Source organism: Podarcis filfolensis (genome assembly GCF_964270895.1).
Source record: "Podarcis filfolensis genome assembly, chromosome: 13".
In the NCBI taxonomy this organism is placed as follows: Eukaryota; Metazoa; Chordata; class Lepidosauria; order Squamata; family Lacertidae; genus Podarcis; species Podarcis filfolensis.
The window spans coordinates 7,540,073-7,565,334 of record NC_139615.1 but is presented as its reverse complement, the minus strand read 5'-3'; the positions used below and the strand labels follow the sequence as shown (position 1 = coordinate 7,565,334).

The following is a 25,262-nucleotide window of genomic DNA, read 5'->3' as shown; positions in this document are numbered from 1 at the left end:
GTCCTCGAGACTCCTTAGGGTAGTGATAAAGTGGGATATCAAATCCAAATTCTTCTTATGGGAAATTGTTTGATTGCCTGCCCTTGATGGGGTTACAATCCCCCTGAATGAGCAGGTATGCAGTCAGAGGCAATGAGTGTCTGGAACCAGCTTTGTCTCTGGAGACCCAGATACCTCAGCGGGTAGAAGCACCTTTTACCAGCTGTAACTGGTGCATCAGCTAAGACTGTTCTTAGACCAGGAGAGCTTCACCACAATTGTTCAGGCATTGGTTACTTCAAGATTAGGTTACTTCAATGCACTGTATGTAGGGCTTCTCTTGCTTTTCACTGGGAAACTGCAGTTATTGCAGAATACTGCAACATAATTGTAAAGAAGTGAGACTATATCAGGACCTAACATAACATTGACATGTGGCAGGTACCATCACTTTGCTAACTATGGCACCTGCTTAAAACAATTTTGTTAAGGCATGCCTATCAAGACCCATTCAAATCATTGGGAATTTTCATGAACTCATGAATTCAATGTCATGAATTTCCAGCGATGCATGTCTAACTCTGGATCCAGCCTATTATTTTGCTCTCCCCTTGTTTCTTTTTCTCTTTCAACTAGCTCCACCTGATTCTTCAAGACATAACATTTAACAACTCAGCTCAGGAAACAGTGTCCTTTAATGACAAAAGAGAAATGGAAGGTGGATTTGACATCATGAGCATAGCCACTTTCCCAAACAACTCCTTCCAGAGAGTTAAAGTCGGAAGTGTGGAGCCCAGAGCTCCTGAAGGAGAAGAACTAATCCTTGATGAGGATTTAATTGTGTGGCCCAGTGTATTTAACCAAGTATGAGTGCTAGGATATTGATTTAAGACCTAGGAATTCTCTCTTCTGTATCACTTGATGATGAATGATCTGTCTCTATAATAAAGACAATACCACCTATTGCATTAAGAAAAACAAAGAGAGCTGTAGCCTTAAAGTGCCTAACAGTGGGAAATGTGCAATATTCTGTTCAAGTGAAATAAAAAATAATATCCTCTTTAACAATAAACTTTGATAGGGGATTTTGAACCAGTTTTTTTTTTTTTTACAAAAGAAAATGAGACACCAATAGACACGCCTCTTTCTATGGAATGAGACACTGGATTAAGTTATTAAATTAATTTCTCTGGTACCCGCATTTTGGAGAAGGTCCCTCAGCTAGAGATGTAAGAGAATCCTGATGAAAATTAAAACAGAAGTGGAAATAACCAATCTGGACTAATTTATCCTACATCCAAATGGAAAATAATCCAGGCTTTTATAATATTGGCTTTTGTATTGTTTTCTACTTGGAAGCAATATGTGATTGATTACTTCTGCCTGCTTCCATTTAGATTGTGTTTGCCTTGCACTGAAATTAATGGTGTGGAATTAATTAAGTGTTTACTTATGTTAAATTCATAACCAGCGTCAATAATTTCGCGAATTACATTAAATAGTGTACAGTGTGACAAATAACATGGTGTTTCGTGGAAACCAAACTGCAGTGCAATGGAAATAGAGCCGATTGTGAGATAGGATAGATAGGAATAGAAATGACTGCCTTATTGCATCCCTAGCCATAGTTTGGTGATAGAGAATCTGCTTTGCATGCAGGTCCCAGGTTAAATTGCTAACAATTCCAGGTAGGGCCAGGAGATGTCTCTGTCTGAAATCTTGGCGAGCTGTTGCCTGTCACTGTGAACAATACAAAGCTGGAGGAACCAAGGGATCGGCTCAGTATTTAGCAACTTCCTATGCCCCTGTGTAAGGGACGCAGGTGGCGCTGTGGGTTAAACCACTGAGCCTAGGACTTGCCGATCAGAAGGTCAGCGGTTCAAATCCCCACGATGGGGTGAGCTCCCGTTGTTCGGTCCCTGCTCCTGCCAACCTAGCAGGTCGAAAACACATCAAAGTGCAAGTAGATAAATAGGGACCGCTCCGGCGGGAAGGTAAACGGCGTTTCTGTGTGCTGCTCTGGTTCGCCAGAAGCGGCTTAGTCATGCTGGCCACATGACCCGGAAGCTGTCTGCGGACAAATGCCAGCTCCCTCGGCCTATAGAGCAAGATGGGCGCGCAACCCCAGAGTCAGTCACAACTGGACCTAATGGTCAGGGGTCCCTTTACCTTTCTATGCCCCTATGTTAGCCAAGCAATAGATGGCAAAAAACAATATCATATTCTGGGAAGCATTAGCAAGAGATGGGTGAGTGTATGCATGAATGAATGAATGAATGTGTAATGTTCCATTTAAGTTCATTATTCCATGTCAACAGTTTGTTTGCTTATTTACTTATTTTGTATGTCAGCTTATGAGCAACAAAATATTTCTTCTTTCTTCTACCCTAAATTCCAATGATGTGTACTGAAAGGTGCCACCCCTTTCTGTGTGTAGTAACTCTTGCCACCCTGGTTATCAGAAGAACAAGAGGGAAAAGGAGAAATTTTGCTGCTATGATTGTGTTCCATGCCCAGAAGGGAAGATTTCAAACCAGAAGGGTAGGTGATGTGTTGCAATTATGCCCTCACTTACCGTATTTTTCGCTCTATAACACGCACCTGACCATAACACGCACATCGTTTTTAGAGGAGGAAAACAAGGGAAAAAACATTCTGAATGAAACAGTGGATGTATCATTTTTGTGCTTCATGCTGTGGCCACAGACATGTGATCTGATGGTGAATTTGGGGTGACCCAATGCAAAAATCCTGAGAATTCCTGTGGATCCATGCTTTGTAACCACGTTTTTGCACCATTGCAGCCCCAGGCAACAGTGGGTGCATGATTTTTCTGGTGCAGGCTGTAGCCATGGACATGCTATGTGATCTGATGGTGAATTTGGGGTGACCGAATGCAAAGATCCTGAGGATCCCTGTGGATCCATGCTTTGTAACCACGTTTTTGCACCATTGCAGCCCCAGGCAACAGTGGGTGCGTGATTTTTCTGGTGCAGGCTGTAGCCATGGACATGCTATGTGATCTGATGGTGAATTTGGGGTGACCGAATGCAAAGATCCTGAGGATCCCTGTGGATCCATGCTTTGTAACCACATTTTTGCACCATTGCAGCCCCAGGCAACAGTGGGTGCGTGGTTTTTTTGGTGCAGGCTGTAGCCATGGACATGCTATGTGATCTGATGGTGAATTTGGGGTGACCCAATGCAAAGATCCTGAGGATCCATGCTTTGTAACCACATTTTAAATGGAGAGCGAAGGAAAAACAAAGAAGGGACATGAGGTGGTGTGCAGAGAAGCAGCTGGCTAAGAATGCAGGAGAGGGATTTAACGGGAGGGAGAAAAGAAAGGCAAACGTTTCCCCCCACCCCAGCCATTTCTTTCTTTCTTTCTCTCTCTCTCTCTCTCCCTCCCTCCCTCCCTCCCACCCTCTCTCTCTCTCCCTCTCCCCCAGCAGCACCGGAGCACAGAGAGGAAATAGAAGGAACACAGTCTGCTTTCCTCTCTGCTTGCCTGGAGGGGAGGGGCTTTCCCTGCTCTTTGTTCCGTTTCAGCAAACACAGCAAGGAAACAGAGGCGGGTGGGCAGTAAGACCCTGAGGCAGAATGCAGGAAAGCCGCAGCTTCCTCTTTTCAGATTTCCCTTCTCCGTGAAGCGCGATTTGATTTTTGCCTGATTTTTCGGCTCCAGGGACCACACATTCGCTCAATAACACGCACACACATTTCCCCTTCCTTTTTAGGAGAAAAAATCTGCGTGTTATAGAGGGAAAAATACGGTAATTTTCGTTCAAGCAGCAAATAATCATTTGCCCCTGCAACAATAATGAAGAAACGAGACATGGAATAATGGGCAACTTAATTCACTGGCTAGATCTGTAATAAGTACAGAAATGCTAGGCTCCAATTATTCCTGACCTTGGCTATTCTAGCCAGACTGATGGGAAGTGTAGACCAAAGGCTTCTGGAAGGCACTACCCATAATGTAAGCAGTCTTCTGCAGGAACCTTCAAAACATAACGAAGGTGTTCAGCAGACAACACTGCACACAACCTTAATCGGAAGACCCGGACGTATGGCAAGTTGGGCTCTTTTTATTAAAAAATCAAAGAAAAGCCCCAAAATGAAAAGAGCTCAACGGGAATATAGCAATCTTATATATACAAGTAGCAGTTAGATGATAATGTATGTGAACAGCAGCTTCCATCTTGCTTCCACACATAAAGTTTATTTTATTTATGTCTTAAATATTTTTATATTCCACCATTCCTCTCTTCTGGAACATAGGGTAGCTGACAACCCAGAATCAATAAAACAACCATGCAAAAGAAGAAACTATTAAATCAGAACACTACAATAAAATACAGTAAAATAACAGTGATAATTATCTGTAGTAACAAACTCCGAAGCCAAAATGTACTCCTCATCAGATGTGAATTCCTATTGAAATGAACCTTTCTTCTTCTTTTTCCAGACATGATTAACTGTGTGAACTGCCCAGATTATCAGTATCCAAGCAACAACCAAGATCATTGCATCCCCAAAACAATCAGCTATCTTTCTTATGAAGAACCTTTAGGGATCAGTTTAACGTCAGTCACTGTTTCTTTTTCCCTGATCACAGCTTTGGCACTAATAACTTTTATTAAGCATAGAGATACCCCCATAGTCAAAGCCAACAATAGGGACCTCACATATGCTCTCCTCATATCCCTTCTGCTCTGCTTCCTCTCTTCTTTGCTCTTCCTTGGCCAACCTGGGAAAGTGACCTGCCTTCTCCGACAACCCACTTTTGGCATCATTTTCTCGGTGGCTGTTTCTTGTGTGTTGGCCAAAACCATTACAGTGGTTGTTGCTTTCATGGCCACCAGGCCGGGGTCCAGCATGAGGAAATGGGTAGGAAAAAGATTGACCAACTCCATTGTCCTTTTCTGCTCTTGGATTCAAGCAGGCATCTGTGCCATGTGGCTGTCAACCACTCCCTCCTTTCCAGATTTGGACATGCAGTCACTGACTCAAGAGATCATATCAAAATGTAATGAAGGCTCTGTCACCATGTTTTATCTTGTCCTGGGCTACATGGGACTTCTAGCCATCACCAGCTTCACTGTGGCATTCCTGGCTAGGAAACTGCCAGACACTTTTAATGAAGCCAAGTTCATCACCTTCAGCATGTTGATGTTTTGCAGTGTTTGGTTGTCGTTTGTTCCGACCTACCTGAGCACTAAGGGGAAATATATGGTGGCTGTGGAGATCTTCTCTATCTTGGCCTCCAGTGCTGGTTTGTTGGGTTGTATTTTTTATCCAAAATGTTACATTATTTTGCTGAGGCCTGAGCTGAACAGCAAAGAACAGCTAATGAGGAGACAAAGTTAAGAACTATGCTGCAGTTCCCTTCACAATTTCTTGGGGTAACTCTTCTGGAACACAGTGAAGCTTTTTTTCTGAGTAGACATTTGACTGCACTTTAGCTGTCATGTTAGAATCCTAGAAGTGTAGAGTTGGAAGTCCACTAGAAGTCCATTCCTCTGCAATACAGGAATCTCAGCTAAAGCATCCATGACAGACAGCCATCCAACCTCTGCTTAAAAACCTCCAAGGAAGGAGATTCCGCAGGCTCCTGAGGGAGTCATTTCACAGTCAAACTGCTCTTACTGCCAGAAAATTCTTCCTAAGGTTTAATTGTAATCTCCTTTCTTATAACTTGACGCCATTGGTTCAAGTCCTACCCTCCAGAGCAAGAGAAAACAAGCTCGCCCCATTTTATGCCCCTTTAAAATGTGGGGTTTGGGGAGGGTTGGGTTGTTTTTATTTTGATTATGTATTTTGTAGTTTTATGTTTTGATTTTATTCTGTGAACCACTTTGAGACCTCTGGGTATAGGGTGGTATACAAATTCAAGAAATAATAAAATATTCTTCCATATGGCAGCCCTTTATATAAGTGCAGATAGCTATAATATCTCCTCCTAGTCTGTTCTTTTCCAGGCTAAGCATACTCAGCTCCCTCAAACATTCCTCTTAAGGCTTGGTTTCCAGATCATCTTGGTCATTCCACTCCACACACGTTGCAGGCAGCTTCTCAAATGTGTCTGCTCCATTCACATAATGCTAGAGTACATTATCCTGCAAGAGAGTCACACTGCTCACTTATCCCAGAATGAAGACATTAGAGAGATTATTATTACCTGTGTAATACCATGCAGGAACCATGAATGCATGAAGCAATTGCTTTCCTGAAATTAAGATAAAGCCTAGGGCTTGCTGATCAGAAGGTCGGTGGTTCAAATCCCCATGACGGGGTGAGCTCCTGTTGCTCGGTCCCAGCTCCTGCCAACCTAGCAGTTTGAAAGCATGAAGTGCAAGTAGATAATTAGGTACTGCTCCAGCGGGAAGGTAAACAGCGTTTCTGTGCACTGCTCTGGTTCGCCAGAAGCGGCTTAGTCAGGCTGGCCACATGACCCGGAAGCTGTATGCCAGCTTCCTCGACCAGTAAAGTGAGATGAGCGCCGCAACCCCAGAGTCGTCCGTGACTGGACCTAACAGTCAGGGGTCCCTTTACCTTTACTTACTACAGCATTTTACAGCAATACATGCAGCTGAACTACACACAGTCTTTCCTATCCTAAGGAAATAAATGTTAAGCTAAGATTACAAGTTTCTGGGTCGTGTCCAATACTAACCCACTCAGAGCAGAGCTGTTGATATTAATGGATATGACTAACTTAGGTTTATTGATTTCAGTGGGTCTACTCTAAGTAGAACTAACTTTAAATGCAAACATTGTTCATCTCTCTGGTAGTGTCTATCTAGTTCTTAAAAAAAACAAAAAACCATAGACTCATGTGTTTTTGTATGGAGGTGTATCACTGTGGCTTCCAGAATAACAAAGAAAAAAGCATGTTCTGAAGGACAGTGAAGAAGGAGGCAGCAGCAGCATCCATGGCTGGAGAAAACCCAGGGTGTTCCCAAGGTTCTTTTGTTAGTTCTTTGTGATATTCTTTGGAATGCTGCTCTAAACCACTGCTAACTGCCACTGCCTGGGGAATACATACCATCTCTTGGGTGCAAAGACTGCATTCAGGTCAGTTTCACAAAGATGGAGCTGATTTCCCTCATCAATCACTTTTCCCTTTTGGACTGCTACTTCAACTTGTACACTACTCTAGCCCTGGCTCTATTCATCAGCCTCTTCCAAATGATCCAATGTAGCACCTTTGCATAGTACAAGAGACTTGACCAAGCATAGAGAAGCATCTTGTCCTTTTCAGTCTTACCTGAAGTCACTGAGAATCCCCACTCCCTGGAGGAACAGCTGGGCAGTTGGTTCCCCTCTGAGACTAGCACACCAATGGTGAGTTTCAGTATCCCCTTTGTTCATGTCTGAATTTGACTCAGCCCCACCACCACCACCACATTTGGTTTTCTCAACTTACAACAGCAATATGTACTTACAAATTTATTTAAGAGATTTCCTACCTTTCCTTCAACACAAAGTCAGGGCAGGTTACAGCCATGTAATCAAATAATTTGTTGTTTAGTCGTTTAGTCATGTCTGACTCTTCGTGACCCCATGGACCAGAGCACTCCAGGCACTCCTGTCTTCCACTGCCTAATCAAATAATAGCAAAATCCAAAATAAAACAATTATATGACAATATAGATGATCTCACAGATATGGGGCAGAAAATGAGAAAATGATCATTCATGGGGATGGATTTTCATGCTTTAGGGAAGAAAGCACCAGTGTGGTGCCATGATCATAATGAAAATGGCATTTTAACAGTCTCTGTTAAACTTTGATATTGAATGAACTTCTAAGTGAGATGGGAGGAGTAAAAAATGACCTGAGAGTATTGCATGCTTTGGCCACCAGGAGGAAGTAGCCTTATACAGATCCAGACTGTTGGTCCATCCAGCTTAGTATAGTCGAAGCAGACCAGTGGCAGCTCTCCAGGGGTTCAGACTGGGATTTTTCTTGGTCCTACTTAGAGATACCCTGATGAAACTTGGAACATGCCTCTCTCTGCCTGATGGATCTGTTCCCTGTTTGGTAAGGTGGTATTTCCAACTGGTTGTTCTTCCTTTTGAATAACTTTGCTGCCTCCTCTTTTCCTAGAAGGAACATGTGGAACACAGAAGTCATCTCCAAGCAGCTGTTGGCAAAGAAGAAGGTAAGCCCTTGAGACAGGAACCAGCTCATCCTGGTGATTTGAGAGAGAGAGAGAGAGAGAGAGCGTAAAAACTACTGCTGACATTTGATAATTCACATGGTCTTTTCTTAACATCTATGAAAGTGTACATACACACCCTTGTCATTTGTTGCTTGGGTTTCTTTAATAAGATAACTGCAAGATAATAAAACCCAAATTAAAAATCTTAAAAAAACAACCTTATTTAAAACTGAAATACACCCGGGGAACTCGTAGAGGATCATCTAACAAAAGTACTTAGAGTTGAGTTAGTAAATGCAATCTAGAAGTTGGCTTTCAATGCCCATTACCCCTGACCATTGGACATGCTTGCTAGGGTTGATGGGCACTGGAGTCCAACAACATTTGGAAGGCCACTGCTGCTCTGAAATAAAATCAGTGCCTCTTGGGTCTCCAAATTGGTATATATGTATTCTAATACTTCTAATAAATATATAAATGTGTCACAAGTGCTGACAGGGAAGTATCAGGCCCCTGCAGGTAAAAAAGAGACAACTCTTCCCTGCTTGACTCCTTCAGCTTGAGAAGTTGCAGGAAACTGAACTTCAGATCTGCCTTTCCCCTCTACAGCTCTTCCCAACAGATGGGGACTGCAATGTGGCAGTGAGCTCCTCCTCTGCTTCTGCCAGACTCATTGCTCGACAACATGTAGGACACTCCAAGAGGGGGTGTGAGAGGAGGAGAACCAGCAAGACTGGAATTGTCCTGCTGTGGAATGGTCAGTGTACCCTCCATCCCTTCTCGCCTCCCCTCTTTCTCATTTTGCTTTGAATGTGCTTTATTTCTAAGTTTAAATTTCCTCTTCACATTTCACAAATATTTTCAACAGGAACAAAAACAAACCCTTTACAAATCCAATGTACTTTTCCTTTGACTTCCTTCCCCTCCTTTCTAGTTTTATTTATTTTTATTACTGCATATCCAATTCATATCTATTTACTAATTTCCCCTTATGTTCTCCCTAGCTTTCTCTTACTGCACGTGCTTAAATCAGTCCTGCTAATGTTTTGATTTGTTAACAATGTGTCTTCAGATAGTCAATAATTCCCCGCCCCCCACTCCATTTTAAAAAGTCTTTCTTCTTGGTTTCTTGTTCTTCTGGTAAGTTTTGCCATGTCTGTGTACTTCCTTCCATTTTGGGGCAGAAATTATGGAAGGGACTTCTTCCTCTGACCCACTCCCTCCCTTGATCACTCCACCCTCCTACTTCTAGCACCTCCCACCACCAGGACCCAGGGTCTAAGTCCTTGTCTTCTCTGTCTTCCCTGGGGAGCTTCTGGGCAAGAGGCTCTTGCCACCAGTGGAGAGCTTCATGCTCTGTGTTATGTACTGAGTTGAATAGGATCCAAACTGCAGTAGTCTGATTGGTCCTAGAACAATAGGCTCCAAAAGGCAGCAGTCTGATTGGTCCTAGAACAATAGGATTCAGAATGCAGCAGTCTGATTGGTCCTAGAACAATGCAGCAGTATGATTGGTTGGCAGGAATCACCCAATCATGCTCCAGATAGAAGTGAATCCACAACCTGATTGGCTTACAGTAGAATTCCGGAATTAGCCAATCATGTGCAGCCCATTGTGTAAATAATGTATATAAAGCAGATACCTTGAGGGGACATTCATTCATTCCTCCTCACCACTATGAGCTGAATAAAGAGCATGAAATCACTTTGCGACTCTGAGTATATTTCACTCTGACACCGGGGGGTGGAGAGCAGGCAGGGCAGGGCAGGGCAGGGCAGGCCATGTCCTGGGGGCGGGACATACTGCCCGCAGGGGCGTGGCACACATGGTTGGTATGCTCCCCACACACTCCTCTTCCTCCTCCAGTGCCTGCCACTCCTCCTCATCCAGCCAGCCCCTGACAAAATATAATTGTCTCTATACCAGTTGGCTCCATACCATCCTGGAGGTGAAGGAAAGGTCACCAGTGCCTTCATTTGTCTTACAGGTACCAAACACCAGGAGACAGACCCACAAAATGGAGGCAGTCGCCATTCCTCCATACGCAGATTGCTATGTGACAACGTGACCTGTGCCGTATGTGACAGGGCAGCCAAGGAGGCTGAGGAAGTGCTGCGTGTCTATGGATCAAAACCTGGGCTTCCTGCTTTGCAAATGCCTTCACTTCCCATTGCCTCTTATGTGGGGAGCTCCAGCCTACCAGCCATTTCTGCTCAAAGAGATGACACACTTTTTCCATGGAGCAGCAGTAAACCTGCCACAAACTGTGGCCATCCAGAATTGGGCCCAGAAATAACCCCTTCATCCAGAAAGGAGCAACACATTCCCAAAGGCAAGAGGCAGAAGGAGAAGCCACTCCATTCTGCTCAGCAAGATGTTCCCATCTCCAGGGAGAATGACATAAGTCCCACCTGTTCTGACAGCCATTCCATGTTTAGTATAAATGAATGTTATGACAGCTCTGAGGACAGCAGTGGGGAAATGAGCGATCCCTTTTGCTTCTCTTCAAGCACATCATCAGAGCTGTCTTTCAGTAGTTGGGAAGATTACAGTCCCCTTTCCGACCTGTCCGAGTTATCAAATTTCAGCAAAAAGAGCCACATGCCTTTGAGGCATAAGAAAAATGAAGGGTCCTCTCTGAGTCAGAGGAAGAACCACCAGGGCATGAGATTCCACCATAAAGGAACAAGGCATTTCCCCAGTTCTTTACCTGTGATCTCCCAAGCAAATATCAAATATCCTAGGGTTGAATTTGCTACCGAGGACACTCCCTTTGTAGCTAAGGCTGTGAGAAAGACCTTGGAGTGGCATTTGGTTGTGAAAAGTATTCAACACAAATTGGGTCTTCCATCAATCGTCCTCAGGTCACTCAGGGCCTTTTTGCCTCTTGGTATGGATTTCACTTGCCCGTACCGTCCAAAGAGGGAGCATACTGTGTTGATGAGGCCTCGGCTTCTTCCTTTCATGAGTGGGGCAAAGAGGAGGACACTAGAGAAACACATGAAAAAGATGATTCACATGCAATGCCGGGTGTTGCCAAAGCAAGTCCAAGAGGCCCTCAAGCATATGAAGCTAGATTATCCCCTCACCACAGATATAGCATCATCTGCACACAGGAAAGGAGGCCAAGGAGGAGTCGTCAAGGGTGAGAGGGAAGGGAAACTTCATAGGCATGTTCTACATTTGGAATCCACAGCCAGGGAAACAGCCCTCAAATCTCCCCCTCCTTCCAAAGCAAACCCCCAGACTACAACTGAGAAGAAGTCCTTTGAGGCCAGACATGAGATGCTACTTCGGTCACAGCACACTGTTGCATTTGTCGAAGCAAGGACAAGTTTTCTTCCTGCTAGTGAGGAGCAGTCTTTGGATTCCCATGTGCTTAAAAAGAAGGAGCAGCACCCATGGGACCAGCCCATACTGATACAAGAGATCCCATTCATTGAGCAGGGGACTCGGGAGGATCTGGAATGGCACGTGAGAAAAAAGAGGTTGCAGCATGCTTGGGGGTTGCCAAGTCTTGTCCAGAGATCTCTCCATTCTGTTTTCCCAATTGTCCCCCAATCACAGCAGCACCGGACATTGCAGCACGTGGAGGTGAATGTTCTTCTGGCTGAGCTCTCCTTCCTTAGTGATGCCATTATCCAAGAACTAGAGCAGAATCTGCTGAAAAGAATCATGCTTCACCGATGGCACTTACCACCAAGGGTCCTTGAGTCCCTCAGGCTACTTTCCCCAGAGATGGTGACTGTTGCAGGGAAACAGGATGGAACTAGGATAGGGAGGAGGACAATGCCAAGTCAGCCTTTGATGTACCCCACACTTCAGTCTGAAGCAGCAGAGAATAAGATACTCCACTTGGATGAAAAATGGCTGGACGTTTCCCCAACATTGACCGTGAGTGCAATGAAGCCCAAACTGCTGCCAACGTTTCCTAGAGCTAGAGAAGTTGCTGTTGAGTTCTTAGAAGTCAGGACAGAGTTTCTCTATGCTCAGGTCAGAGAGAATCTGGAACTGCACATTAGAAAAAAGAAGCTACAACATGAATGGGGCTTGCCTAGTCTTATTCAGAAATCCTTGCATGGCTTCAAATCACAGGCTCCCCCACTGCCCAGTCTCCAAAGGGCGAAAGCCCATGTCTACATTCTACTACAGAAACCATCATTCCTTCCCCAAAGCACCTACAGTCAGTTGGATTTCCACATTCAAAGGATGAAGCTACAGAGACAATGGAAGTTGCCTAAGAGGGTTTTGGAATCTATCAAGCTTTTCCGCCCTGCGATTGGGACAGGTCCCTTGGAACCACAAATTACAGAGTACCAAAATAAAAGCTGTGACTCTCTGGGCAGATTCTCCTCTCCCATCCCAGTAGCCAGAGAAGAGCTGGTAGAGGCAAGGCAGGCGACATTTGTGGGTGAGAACATCTTCACACATGGGCCCAAGGCTTACAGGGCACAGCAAATGGTCTGCCCACACCAGGATATGGAGGCAGGAGAAGTCCCTGAGGGAGCTTTTTCTGAATCATCAGCTGCCTCTACAGATCACCCTAGCCTCAGGAGAAGGTCCACAGAATCTGATCTCCAACCCATGGAAAGCTTCAAGATCACACTTGAAGACTCCCTCCAGAAGTTTGCCCCTCTTTATAGCCAAGTGAAGCCCAGAAGCACATTTCTGCCCTTTCTGGAGGGTGAAGCAGTGGATAAGGGGGAGCTGAACATCAGGCACGAGTTTCCAGAGCACCAACCTAGTCAACAGAGTGAAATCTTGAATAGGAAATATGCCATAGCCAGGGCAGCAGTGGAAGACCGCTACTTCTACTGCCCTTGCTATTGGATAACATACAAGCACCCAGGATTGAGTACTGTACACCAAGAAGTAAGCAACAGAAAAACATTTGGGTTGATGCCTGCCTCCCCACAGTCAGCTCAAGTTCTTTCTATGCTGAAGCCCCATAGTTTGGACAAGATGAACCACCACTTGGCCAAGAAGCACAGGGAGATGCAGTTGAGAGATATTCCAAACGTTGCCACCTCATCTTCAACAAGGGAAGATTTCACTTTCTTGGGGGAGTTGCCCAGCATGCACTTGGAACCTTTAGCTACGGTGTTCCAGGAAAGATGCTCCCCATCCCAAATCAGCCAAGTGAAGATTGGGGTCCAGGAGCTGGAGCCCCCAATATTCCAGAATGAAGCAAGGGAGTTGCTTATGACTAGATCCCCACAGCCGATATTTGCAGACACTGCACACAAACCCTCTTCAGAGACATCAGCAACCCGTGCTTCAAATATAAGACTTCCTAAACATTCAAATATGAATCTTTTGGAAGACCATCTCAAGAAAAAAAATATGAAGGCTAAATTCCAATTGACAGAAGTATTCCAGGAGCCAGTGCCAACATTTCTTACAAAGGAAGCCTGCGATCTTCTGGAACTTCACATACAGCGCAAAAGACTCCAGCATGAGTGGGGGCTGCCATCTCTTGTGCAGAAATCTTTGCGTGCCTTTGTCCCCCTTCCACCTGAGCTACAGAGGAGTAAAAAAGCAGGAGCGTCAACACATGTCACTGTTGAGAAACTGGGATATCAAGAGAAAGCGACTGTCCATGTACCACAATCTGTATTAGAGGCCATCCCCCCTCAAAAGGCCCTGCATGTTGTAAGTCCAGATGTCAAGAATGGCCTGGAAGCCCACGTGAGGAGCTGGGCCATGGAGCACCAGTGGGGACTTCCCAAACTGATTCAGGATTCTCTGAGGGCAATTGCTCCCACTCAGCTTGAGTCCCATTTCAAAGAAGAAAAGCATCATACACCGCTCTCAGAAGATCATCGTAAGTCCTACGAGCAAGATGAAATCCCTACTCTTTCTGAGGGAAGAGAGCCTTTGAAGCAACTCACACCCAAAGCAGGAGCCAGGGGTCATCCAAAAGCTACTATCCACCAAGGACATGGAGTGGCAACCACAGGCACAGGTGTGGAACTGACTACGTTTGAATCATCTGAGATGAAGCCACCTTTGCTCACAGAGGAAGCTTGGAATCTTCTGGAATTCCACATTGGAAAGAAGAAAATCCAGCACATGTGGGGTCTTCCCTCCACTGTCCTGAAGTCCTTATGTGCCTTTGCCCTATTTCCCCCTGATCCAGAGAATCATCGGGGAGAAAACATAACAAATATTCACCCCTGGGATTGGGTAGAAGTGAGAACGATAATCAGTAATCTTGCGTTCATCAGCTCGGATATAAAGGAGAGACTAGAGGCTCACGTGAGGAATATAAGCACAAAGCACAGATGGGAAATACCAAAGCGGGTACAGGAATCACTGAGGGCATTTCAACGGCCCAGATCTCTTCCTCAATCTGAACTGCATCCGTTATCTTGTCAATACAAATCTTCCCAGGGGCATACTAATGGTTCCCAGACTGACGATGACAATGAACACTCATCAGAAGATGCCAAGAGAAGGGTAAAAGGAAAGCAAGAGAGGGCAGGAACTGTGCCATCAAACTTTAAAGTAACTGCTTTCCTAAGCCTTGAGGTGAACCTAAATTTTCTCACAAGGGTCACCCAGGACCTGTTGGAATTCCACATCCAGCATAAGAAGATCCAGCATGCATGGGGCCTACCATCCTCTGTGTTGAGGTCATTGAAGGCCTTTGGCCCATACCCCCTTGAGATGCAGATGCAACACACAGGAAGGAACATGACAACGGCAATCCAATGCAATGGGATGCAGGTACAAGTAATTATCCCAAGTCTCTCCTTCCTGAGTCCCAACACAAAAGAGCACCTGGAAGCTCACATGAGGAAGAGGGTGGTACAGCACAGGTGGGGCCTTCCAAAGCGGGTTCAGCAATCACTGGGAGGACTTCTCCGTCACAGACAACCTTTCGGATCAGGAAAGGACAATGTGCGGCCTTACCCCAGCAAATTCTTCCAAGTCCCTACAGCTGATTCCCAAACTGAAGATGACAAGGAAGACTTGGTGAAGGAGGAAATGGGCAACAGAAGGACAGCAGGGAAGGGATGGGGCTTTCCTCAAGGAAAGCAGGGAGCAACCACAGCTGTGAACTTTGAAGAAACTACTTTCTTATGGCCTGGGGCAAAGCTAGCCTTGCTCACAGATGAAGCGCAAGATCTTCTGGAATTCCATATCCGACAGAAGAAACTCCAACACACATGGGGCCTACCCTCCTCTGTGTTGAAGTCCATGCATGCCTTTGCCCCATTTCTCCATGGGTCTCAGACGCATGTGCAAAGCTTAGACAAGAGAATGACTAAGGCAAACCAATGGGTTAAGGTAGAAGTGAAAGAGATTGTCTGGGATCTCTTCTTCCCAAGTCCAGACGCAAAAGATCGCCTGGAAGCTCATGAGAGGAGGAGGGTGGTTAAGCACAGATGGGGCCTTCCAATGAGGGTTCAGCAATCACTGGGAGTATTTCTACATCCCAGACATGCTTTAGGATTGGAATTGGAGAATGCACAGGATTTTTCTCCTCACTACAAATCCTCCCAGGTGGCTAGAGATTCCTCTGAAACAGAAGGTGACAATGAAGACATGAAAGAATTCAAAGTCAAGAGAAGGACAACAGAGAAAATGGAGGTCTTCAACCAATTGAAACAGGGAGCAGACTCAACTATGAACTTGAATGTAACTGCTTTCTTATCGCCTGGAGTGAAACTTGGTTTCTTAACCAATGAGACCTGGGAAATTCTCGAATTTCACATCCTGCGCAAAAAACTCCACCATACTTGGGGCCTACCCGCCAATGTGCTGAAGTCCCTGCATGCCTTTGCTCCATTTCACCTTGAGACAGAGAAACACAAGCAAAGCATGACCATGAGATACCCATGGGAGATAGAAGAAGCCCCTATTATTTCAAGGAGTCTTACGTTCCTCAGCCAAGACTTACAGGAGAACCTGGATGCCCATGTGAGGCGTATGACTACACACCATAGGTGGCAACTTCCAGAACAGGTTTCACAATCACTGAGGGCATTTCGGAATCCCAGAGTATTTTCCCAATATGAGTTGGGTGAAGCAAGGTCTCTAACACCTTTTCATGGCAAATTTCTCCAAGAGCATACTGTTGATTCCCAGTCTGAAGATGAAAATGAAGTCTTGGTGGAGGAGGAAATGGACAACAGAAGAACAGCAGCAGGAAAGGGATGGGTTGTTCCCCAAGGGAAGGAGGGAGTAACTCTACAATCAAACTTTAAAGTAACTGCTTTATCAAGCCTTGAGGTGAACCTAAATTTTCTCACAAGGGTCACCCAGGACCTGTTGGAATTCCACATCCAGCATAAGAAGATCCAGCATACATGGGGCCTACCATCCTCTGTGCTGAAGTCATTGAAGGCCTTTGGCCCATACCCCCTTGAGATGCAGATGCAACACACAGGAAGCAACATGACAACGGCAACGCAATGCAATTGGATGGAGGTACAAGTTGTTATCCCAAGTCTCTCCTTCCTGAGTCCCAACACAAAAGAGCACCTGGAAGCTCACATGAGGAAGAGGGTGGTACAGCACAGGTGGGGCCTTCCAAAGCGAGTTCAGCAATCACTGGGGGGATTTCTGCTTCCCAGACAACCTTTCGGATCTCGTCAGTATAATATGCAGCCTTCCCTAGGCAAATTCTTCCAAGTGCCTACAGCTGATTCCCAGACTGAAGATGACAATGAGGACTTGGTGAAGGAGGAAATGGGCAATAGGACAGCAGGGAAAGAATGGGGCTTCCCTCAAGGAAAGCAGGGAGCAACCACAGCTGTGAACTTTGAAGAAACTACTTTCTTACGGCCTGGGGCAAAGCTAGCCTTCCTCACAGATGAAGTGCAAGATCTTCTGGAATTCCATATCCGACAGAAGAAACTCCAGCACACATGGGGACTACCCTCCTCTGTGCTGAAGTCCATGCATGCCTTTGCCCCATTTCTCCATGGGTCTCAGACGCATGTGCAAAGCTTAGGCAAGAGAATGACTAAGGCAAACCAATGGGTTAAGGTAGAAGTGAAAGAGATTGTCTGGGATCTCTTCTTCCCAAGTCCAGACACCAAAGATCGCCTGGAAGCTCATGAGAGAAGGAGGGTAGTTAAGCACAGATGGGGCCTTCCAATGAGGGTTCAGCAATCACTGGGAGTATTTCTACATCCCAGACATGCTTTAGGATTGGAATTGGAGAATGCACAGTATTTTTCTCCTCACTACAAATCCTCCCAGGTGGCTAGAGATTCCTCTGAAACAGAAGGTGACAATGAAGACATGAAAGAATTCAAAGTCAAGAGAAGGACAACAGAGAAAATGGAGGTCTTCAACCAATTGAAACAGGGAGCAGACTCAACTATGAACTTGAATGTAACTGCTTTCTTATCGCCTGGAGTGAAACTTGGTTTCTTAACCAATGAGACCTGGGAATTTCTCGAATTTCACATCCTGCGCAAGAAACTCCACCATGCTTGGGGCCTACCCTCCAATGTGCTGAAGTCCTTGCATGCCTTTGCTCCATTTCATCTTGAGACAGAGAAACACAAGCAAAGCATGACCATGAGATACCCATGGGAGAAAGAAGAAGCCCATATTATTTCAAGGAGTCTCACGTTCCTCAGCCAAGACTTACAGGAGAACCTGGATGCCCATGTGAGGAGAATGACTACACACCATAGGTGGCACCTTCCAGAAGAGGTTTCACAATCGCTGAGGGCATTTCGGCATCTCAGACCCTTTCCACAATGTGAGTTGGGTGAAGCAAGGTCTCTAACACCTTTTCATCGCAAATTTCCCCAAGAGCCCGAAGCTGATTCCCATTCAGAAGAGGACAAGGAAGACTTGGTGAAGGAGGAAATGGGCAACAGAAGAACAGGAAAGAAAGGATGGGGCTTTCCACAAGGAAAGCAGGGAGCAACCACAACTGTGAACTTTGAAGAAACTTATTTCTTATGGCCCGGAGTGAAGCTTGCTTTCCTCACAGATGAAGCGCAAGATCTTCTGGAATTCCATATCCGACAGAAGAAACTCCAGCACACATGGGCCCTACCCTCCTCTGTGCTGAAGTCCATGCATGCCTTTGCCCCAATTCTCCATGAGTCTCAGACGCATGTGCAAAGCTTAGGCAAGAGAATGACTAAGGCAAACCAATGGGTTAAGGTAGAAGTGAAAGAGATTGTCTGGGATCCCTTCTTCCCAAGTCCAGACACAAAAGATCGCCTGGAAGCTCATGAGAGGAGGAGGGTGGCTAAGCACAGATGGGGCCTTCCAATGAGGGTTCAGCAATCACTGGGAGTATTTCTACATCCCAGACATGCTTTAGGATTGGAATCAGAGAATGCACAGTATTTTTCTCCTTCTCACTACAAATCCTCCCAGGTGGCTAGAGATTCCTCTGAAACAGAAGGTGACAATGAAGACACGAAAGACTCCATGGTCAAAAGAAGGACAGTAAGGAATATGGAGGCCTTTAACCAATTGAAACAGGGAGCAGACTCAACTATGAACTTGAATGTAACTGCTTTCTTATCGCCTGGAGTGAAACTTGGTTTCTTAACCAATGAGACCTGGGAATTTCTCGAATTTCACATCCTGCGCAAGAAACTCCACCATGCTTGGGGCCTACCCTCCAATGTGCTGAAGTCCTTGCATGCCTTTGCTCCATTTCATCTTGAGACAGAGAAACATAAGCAAAGCATGACCATGAGATACCCATGGGAAAAAGAAGAAGCCCATATTATTTCAAGGAGTCTCACGTTCCTCAGCCAAGAGTTACAGGAAAACCTGGATGCCCATGTGAGGAGGATGACTACACACCATAGGTGGCACCTTCCAGAACAGGTTTCACAATCACTGAGGGCATTTCGGAATCCCAGAGCATTTTCCCAATGTGAGTTGGGTGAAGCAAGGTCTCTAACACCTTTTCATCGCAAATTCTCCCAAGAGCCTGAAGCTGATTCCCATTCAGAAGATGACAAGGAAGACTTGCTAGAAGATGCCAAGGTAAGAAAAAAGGTAATAGAGAAACTGGAGAGGAGGCTCAATTATGTTCAAAAGGCAGCAGCTACACCTGTACTGGCTCAAACGACTACTTTCTTATTGCCTGAGGTGACTCTTCCTTTCCTCACGGATGAGGCCCAGAACCTTCTGGAATCACACATTCAGCACAAGAAACTCCATCATGCATGGGGCTTACCTTTCTCTGTGTTGAAATCCCTGCATGCTTTTGCTCCATTTCTCATTGAATCAGAGAAGCACCCACCATACATGGAAGGAGAGAATATAGCCAACGGAGTTTCATGGGACAGACGGGAAGTATACATTATTACTCCGACTCTCTCATTCCTCAGTCCAGACACAACAGAGTGTCTAGATGCTCATGTTAGGAGTGTGACTGCAAAGCATAGATGGGGGCTTCCAAAACATGCTCAAAATATGCTTAGAGCATTTCTGTTTCCTGTGTCACATCAGTTTGGGGAAATCAGGCCTCAAACTCATCCCCACAACTCTACATTTTATCAAGACTCTCATACCCAACTTCTGAGGGAGAATGAGGAGGAGAGACTTCTGGCAAGAACCTCATCTATTACCCATTTTATAGACTGTGTGGCAGAGTTGCCTTTCCTCACTGATGGTGCTCAAGATGTTCTGGAAGTCCACATCCAGCACAAGAAGATCCAGCATCAGTGGGGCTTGCCAGCCATTATTCAGAAATCGGTGCGTGCATTTGCTCCACCCCCCTTGGAGCCACAGGAGAGCCCCCAATCTTCAGTGGGAGTGAGCACTGCTGGAAGGAGACAAAAGAACTTTATTGATGAATGGAGAGCTGGTGCCAAGGAATGGCCTGCGACAACAGAGGTTCCTGTTTCTTCCCAGCACTCGCATTTCTTACACTCGAGATCAAAAGAACACCTGGAAAAACACACCAAGAACCTCAACATAGAGCACCAGTGGCACCTCCCTAAAGTGGCTCAGAAGTCAACAAGGGACTTTATCCCAGAAGCTGATGAAATGGAGGAGAAGGAGGAGCCTTTGACTTATTCTGGCACTCAGACCCTCCAAGTGCCAAACACTCCTTTTCAAACAGGAGCAGAAAAGGAAGCCAGCTCAGGGTCAGAAGATCAACCCGCATACACTTCAGAGCTGTTTTGGAAAATACAGCATAGGATGGTTTCCTGGCCAGATGCCGAAAAGGATAGTGGATCTCTCTATCCTCTTACAAAAGTTCAGCATTTCACAGTAATCCAAGGGACAAGCAGCAGCTCAGAGGGTGAAAGAGAAGCACCGCAAGTGAGTGCACTGCAGATATTTACACTGAATCTACATCATGCTGCACAGTATCCACAAATTCCTGGCAAGACAGAGGAGTCTTGTGAGATATTCAACTGTCCCTGCTCATGTCATTCATCAACATCCACAAAAGGCTCAGCTTCATCATTACAATTAGTTGCAGAGCAAAGGTGGAGGCAAGAGCAGCAAGAAAATTCCCAGGAAAATGGAAAGGAGACAGAGGAAGGGTCCTTTTCTCAGATATCAGAGAATAATGGGCCCCAGGACTCTGTTTCATTCCCAGGAGAAAGTAGAAAAGATCCTTCCATTTCAAAGGAAGCCGAGGTGGATTTTTCTGTTCAGACATCAGCTAATATTGAATGTCAGGACTCTGATTCATCCTCAGGAGACAGAGATAAGAATATTTCCCTCTCAAAGGAAGGCAAGGCTGACTCCTCTTCTCAGCCATCATTGAATACCGAACTCCAGATTCATTCTTCATCCTCAGGAGATAATAAAGATCCTTCCCTCTCACAAGAGGCAGAGGCAGATGCCACTCCTCAGATATCACATAATATTGAATCCCAAGTCTCTGGTTCATCCTTAGGTGAACGTATGAAGGATGCTTCACTCTCAGAACATGAATATTCCCAGGCATATTTTGGGCCTTTGAAGGCAGATGACACTCAACAGTACAACACTCTTGTCTCCCAGCAAGCCTTGGATCCCACCACACAGCCATCCCATACCCTTAACTCTCAATGTTTCCATGAGCATGTGGTGGACCCCGTGCATTATAGCCAGGCAGATCAACAGCACCAGGCAGAATGGGACAGACAAAGCTGTGACAGTGAGGAAAGGAAGCAAATAGCCAACCGAATTATTGAAGATACAGCCACCAGCAGTGACAAAGGGGGCCAAGCACCTGGACAGCTAAAAGGGTGGTCCTCTGAATCCCCTTGCTGTAACCTGAAACCTCCCCCACCCACCCCCAAAAGTGAGGACCACATGGAGCACCAAGGTATCCAAGTATCTGAGAATAGGGAGACCTCAAGTGAAGACTCCCAAGATGATGAACAATCCAACCAGCAGATGTCACATTTATCTCAAAATCAAGATTCGGCAAACACAGAAGTTGAATTCCAAATGCAGCCCACAGATGGTTCCCTGCTACAGACAAGTGATGATATGGGGAAAGAAAGGGAGGAAGGTGGTGCCTACTCATCTTCTGAGTACAGCACAGAATGTGAACTGGAGAGAGTCGGAGACTGGGATGGTGGCGAAGAAATAGGCGAGGAGAGCTCATGTGTGAGAAAGGAGGAAGGAGTCAGTAGTGAAGATGCAGAGGAGATGCCCATGGTGGAGCCCAGAAGCCTGAAATATGCAGATTCTCTGACAGCAGGAGCACCCCAAGTTTCTCCAGAGGATGTTGTGCCTTCCTCAGAGACCTCAGATGAAAGGGACAGCCTAAGCAAAACAAAGGTGTTTGATGTGGCAAGGCAAGCGGTTTCTGAACAATTTGAACACCTCCGTACACCTCAGTCAGTTGCAGATGAAATGACAGAAGCTCTGGAGCTCTCCAGGCCGCTGTCTGTATCTCACAAAAGAGTGGCCTTCTGGGAGGAAAATCATGATTTTGAACAAACAGAGATCTTGGGGAATGACAGGGAAGGAGAAGGAAATACTGGTGGAGAAGCATCCACAATAGATCCTGAAGGTGGGAAACACCAAGGAGCTGGGAGGAAGGATGAGGAGGAGGAAAGAGGAGAAGCAGAAGATGTAAGAGACGGAGGAGGTGAAAGAGAAGGAGAAGTAAGAGATGGAGAAGGAGAAGTAAGAGATAGAAATGGTGAAGAAATTTTGGGTGGGAGAAGAAAGGCATCCCATAAAGAAACTATTGGAGAAAAAGAGTTATCAACCAAACATGAGAGCAAACAGGTAGCTAAGACAACAAGAGGGGAAGAGGCCCCCAGGTTAGACCAAGGGATGGACAAGCAGCCGGTGCAAAAAGGCTCCCACCCTCACTCTGTAGGTGGCATATCTTCAAAACACACTGTGAAAACAGACGGGAAACTGTCTATACTTGGTAAAATCCTGGAGAGAAAAATGCATCTGCGGGATGGGATGAATATCTGGATGCAGAATACTGAAAGGCCAGGGGTCATTTCAGAAGGGAAATCAAAGAAAGGAGGCACCGGCATTGGCCATGCAACAAGTGGCAGGGGAAACCACCCTGGAGAAAGTCAGAGAGAGAGAAAGGATTTGGCCCAGTCCAAATTTAGGAAGAAAAGTGAAAGGAAGATGACTCAAAGCATGTTGTACAAGAGGAAGCAGAGTGGGGGTGCTGGTGAAACAAGGCTCCTTGAGAAAAGAGAAGGGAGATCAGTCCGATGGGATCATGAATCTAAACCCAGAAAAGGGAGAACAAGTTTCAGGAGCTGGAAGCAGAGCATAATGTCAAGGCTCAGAGGAAGCAGCAGGGATAAAAAATCAAGCAGTGGATCGAGAAGCAGGTCAAGCAGTAGGGAACCAAGATCAAGCAGCCGGACAAGGAGCAGGGCAAGTAGCAGAAATCTAAGATTCAGCAGCTGGTCAAGGAGCAGGGGAAGCAGCAAGGGCCGAAATTCAAGCAGCAGGTCAAGAAGCCGGGGAAGAAGCAAGGACCCAAGTTCAAGCAGCAGAAATCCAAGATTGAGCAGCCGGTCAAGAAACAGGTCAAGCAGCAAGGACCCGAGTTCAAGCAGCAGGTCAAGCAGAAATTTAAAAAGTCCAGAAAGCACCGGGACAAGCAGCAAAGATGGAGCAGCAGTTGAGTGAGTGGCAAGGCGTGCACTAAGAACTGAAAACTGAGCATCAGCAGGGCAACCTGAAAGATCTAGTCCCCTTGACAAAGAGGCCAAGGGAAAATGATAAGCTGCTCTGGTGGAGTGTGTAGGATACCTTGATGACAAGGATTTTTTAAAATGCAGCACCATGAATATCAAATGGTGGTGACAGGAAAATAGCACAAGGCTCCACCTTCCACTGATGGTTGTCGAGATGCTGAAGGCTCAGCAAACCTATCACTTACCTTTTTTACCCTGTATGAAGCATTCTTAAATTGTTTTGTAATGTAATACGTTTTTGTCAATAAATCTCTATGTTAGCAGCACTGTGTTGGGGGGTTTGCAGCGCTTAAATATAATAGCCACCTTAGAACATGGGTGGGGAATGGAGACAAATGCAGTCCGCCAAGAACCTCTATTTGGCACTTGCAACCCTCACCAGGTCACACACATGCCCCTCACCGGGCCTTCTTCACACACCCCTTAAGTGTTTTCGTCTGCTTTTCTTTTCCCCAGTACAATTTATTCTTTGTAAAATACATTTTCTAACAAATACAGTACAAATACTAATAGTTCCCCGGAAGGGAATGCAACCATTGTGATGAAAAAGGTTCCCCAATCCTGTCTTAGACAACCACTCTGACTTTACTGTAAGGTAACTGCTATAGGAGGGATGCGGGTGGCGCTGTGGGTAAAACCTCAGTGCCTAGGACTTGCCGATCGTATGGTCGGCGGTTCGAATCCCCGCGATGGAGTGAGCTCCCGTCTTTCGGTCCCAGCTCCTGCCCACCTAGCAGTTCGAAAGCACCTTTAAGTGCAAGTAGATAAATAGGTACCACTTTATAGCGGGAAGGTAAACAGTGTTTCCGTGTGCTGTGCTGGTGCTGGCTCGCCAGAGCAGCTTCGTCACGCTGGCCACGTGACCTGGAAGTGTCTCCGGACAGCGCTGGCCCCCCGGCCTCTTAAGTCAGATGGGCACACAACCCTAGAGTCAGACACGACTGGCCCGTACGGGCAGGGGTACCTTTACCTTTACCTTTTAACTGCTGTAGGCAGCTCTAGGGGAGCAACTGCACATTCACTCCATTCAAGTCTAAGCTGGGTGGTCTTCTACTGGGACTGGCCCATGTGCCTGCTGGTCCTGGTGTTCACCTTCATTGGTTCACAAGACGTTATTGGTGCTCTGGTGCCAACCCATTGAGAGGTGATCTGGCCCTTGGGAATCTTCACAGGCCACACAAATGGCCACGCATATCCCTGATCCTTCTTCACCTTCTTAGCTGGTTTTTGTTCATTTGTTCATTGCCTGGTTGGAATTGTGCCATTGAACTGTACTGATACCTCTTTGTAGCCTGGATGGGGAGAGGTACCCCTGGCTTTTATGAGACTTGTATGATTGCAGCCTATTGTACAAATATAAGAGTTGCATCTATTGTCCTACCCACCACAGGCATGTGGACCCCAGAAGATTGTCCACTAGGCCCTCAAGCTAAAAAAAAAAAATGTTCTCTCCTGTCTTAAATCCCTATTATGTCACAATGTGCTCAGGGGTAGGTTTCATCTGTGCTTTTTCTTAGCAGGGGATGGGGGACACACGGAAATAACCACTATGTGCTGGTTTGGCTCAACTAGTGTTCTGTGACCCATGTAAATAATGCACAAGAAGTCAATTCAGTTCATGAACAGTGGTAAAATTGACAGATGATCCAAGAGTCCTTGAAGCCACTCTGGAACACACTTTTGAATCAGGTGTTGTTGTTGTTGTTTAGTCGTGTCCGACTCTTCGTGACCCCATGGACCAGGGCACGCCAGGCACTCCTGTCTTTGTCTGCCTCCCGCAGTTTGGTCAGACTCATGTTTGTAGCTTCGAGAACACTGTCCAACCATATCGACCTCTGTTGTCCCCTTCTCCTTGTGCCCTCAATCTTTCCCAACTTCAGGGTCTTTTCCAGGGAGTCTTCTCTTCTCATGAGTCTTCTCTTCTCATCAGGTGTAGTTTGTGCAATTCATGTACAGCTTATTAAACTTAAAGATCTCTTGG

At 45.9% G+C, this 25,262-nt stretch overlaps 1 protein-coding gene across 1 annotated transcript; it reads left to right on the top strand.

Annotated features, from left to right (window-relative positions):
- The first annotated feature begins 7,025 nt into the window (after positions 1 to 7,025).
- On the top strand, positions 7,026 to 23,544 carry LOC310747060 (uncharacterized protein). Its single transcript, XM_083581345.1, has 4 exons — positions 7,026 to 7,059; positions 8,095 to 8,149; positions 10,138 to 16,855; positions 17,993 to 23,544. The coding sequence occupies exons 3-4, from the start codon at positions 10,305 to 10,307 to the stop codon at positions 23,211 to 23,213; spliced, it is 11,772 nt and encodes a 3,923-aa protein (XP_083437471.1). The 5' UTR covers positions 7,026 to 7,059; positions 8,095 to 8,149; positions 10,138 to 10,304; the 3' UTR covers positions 23,214 to 23,544.
- Positions 23,545 to 25,262: the final 1,718 nt, after the last annotated feature.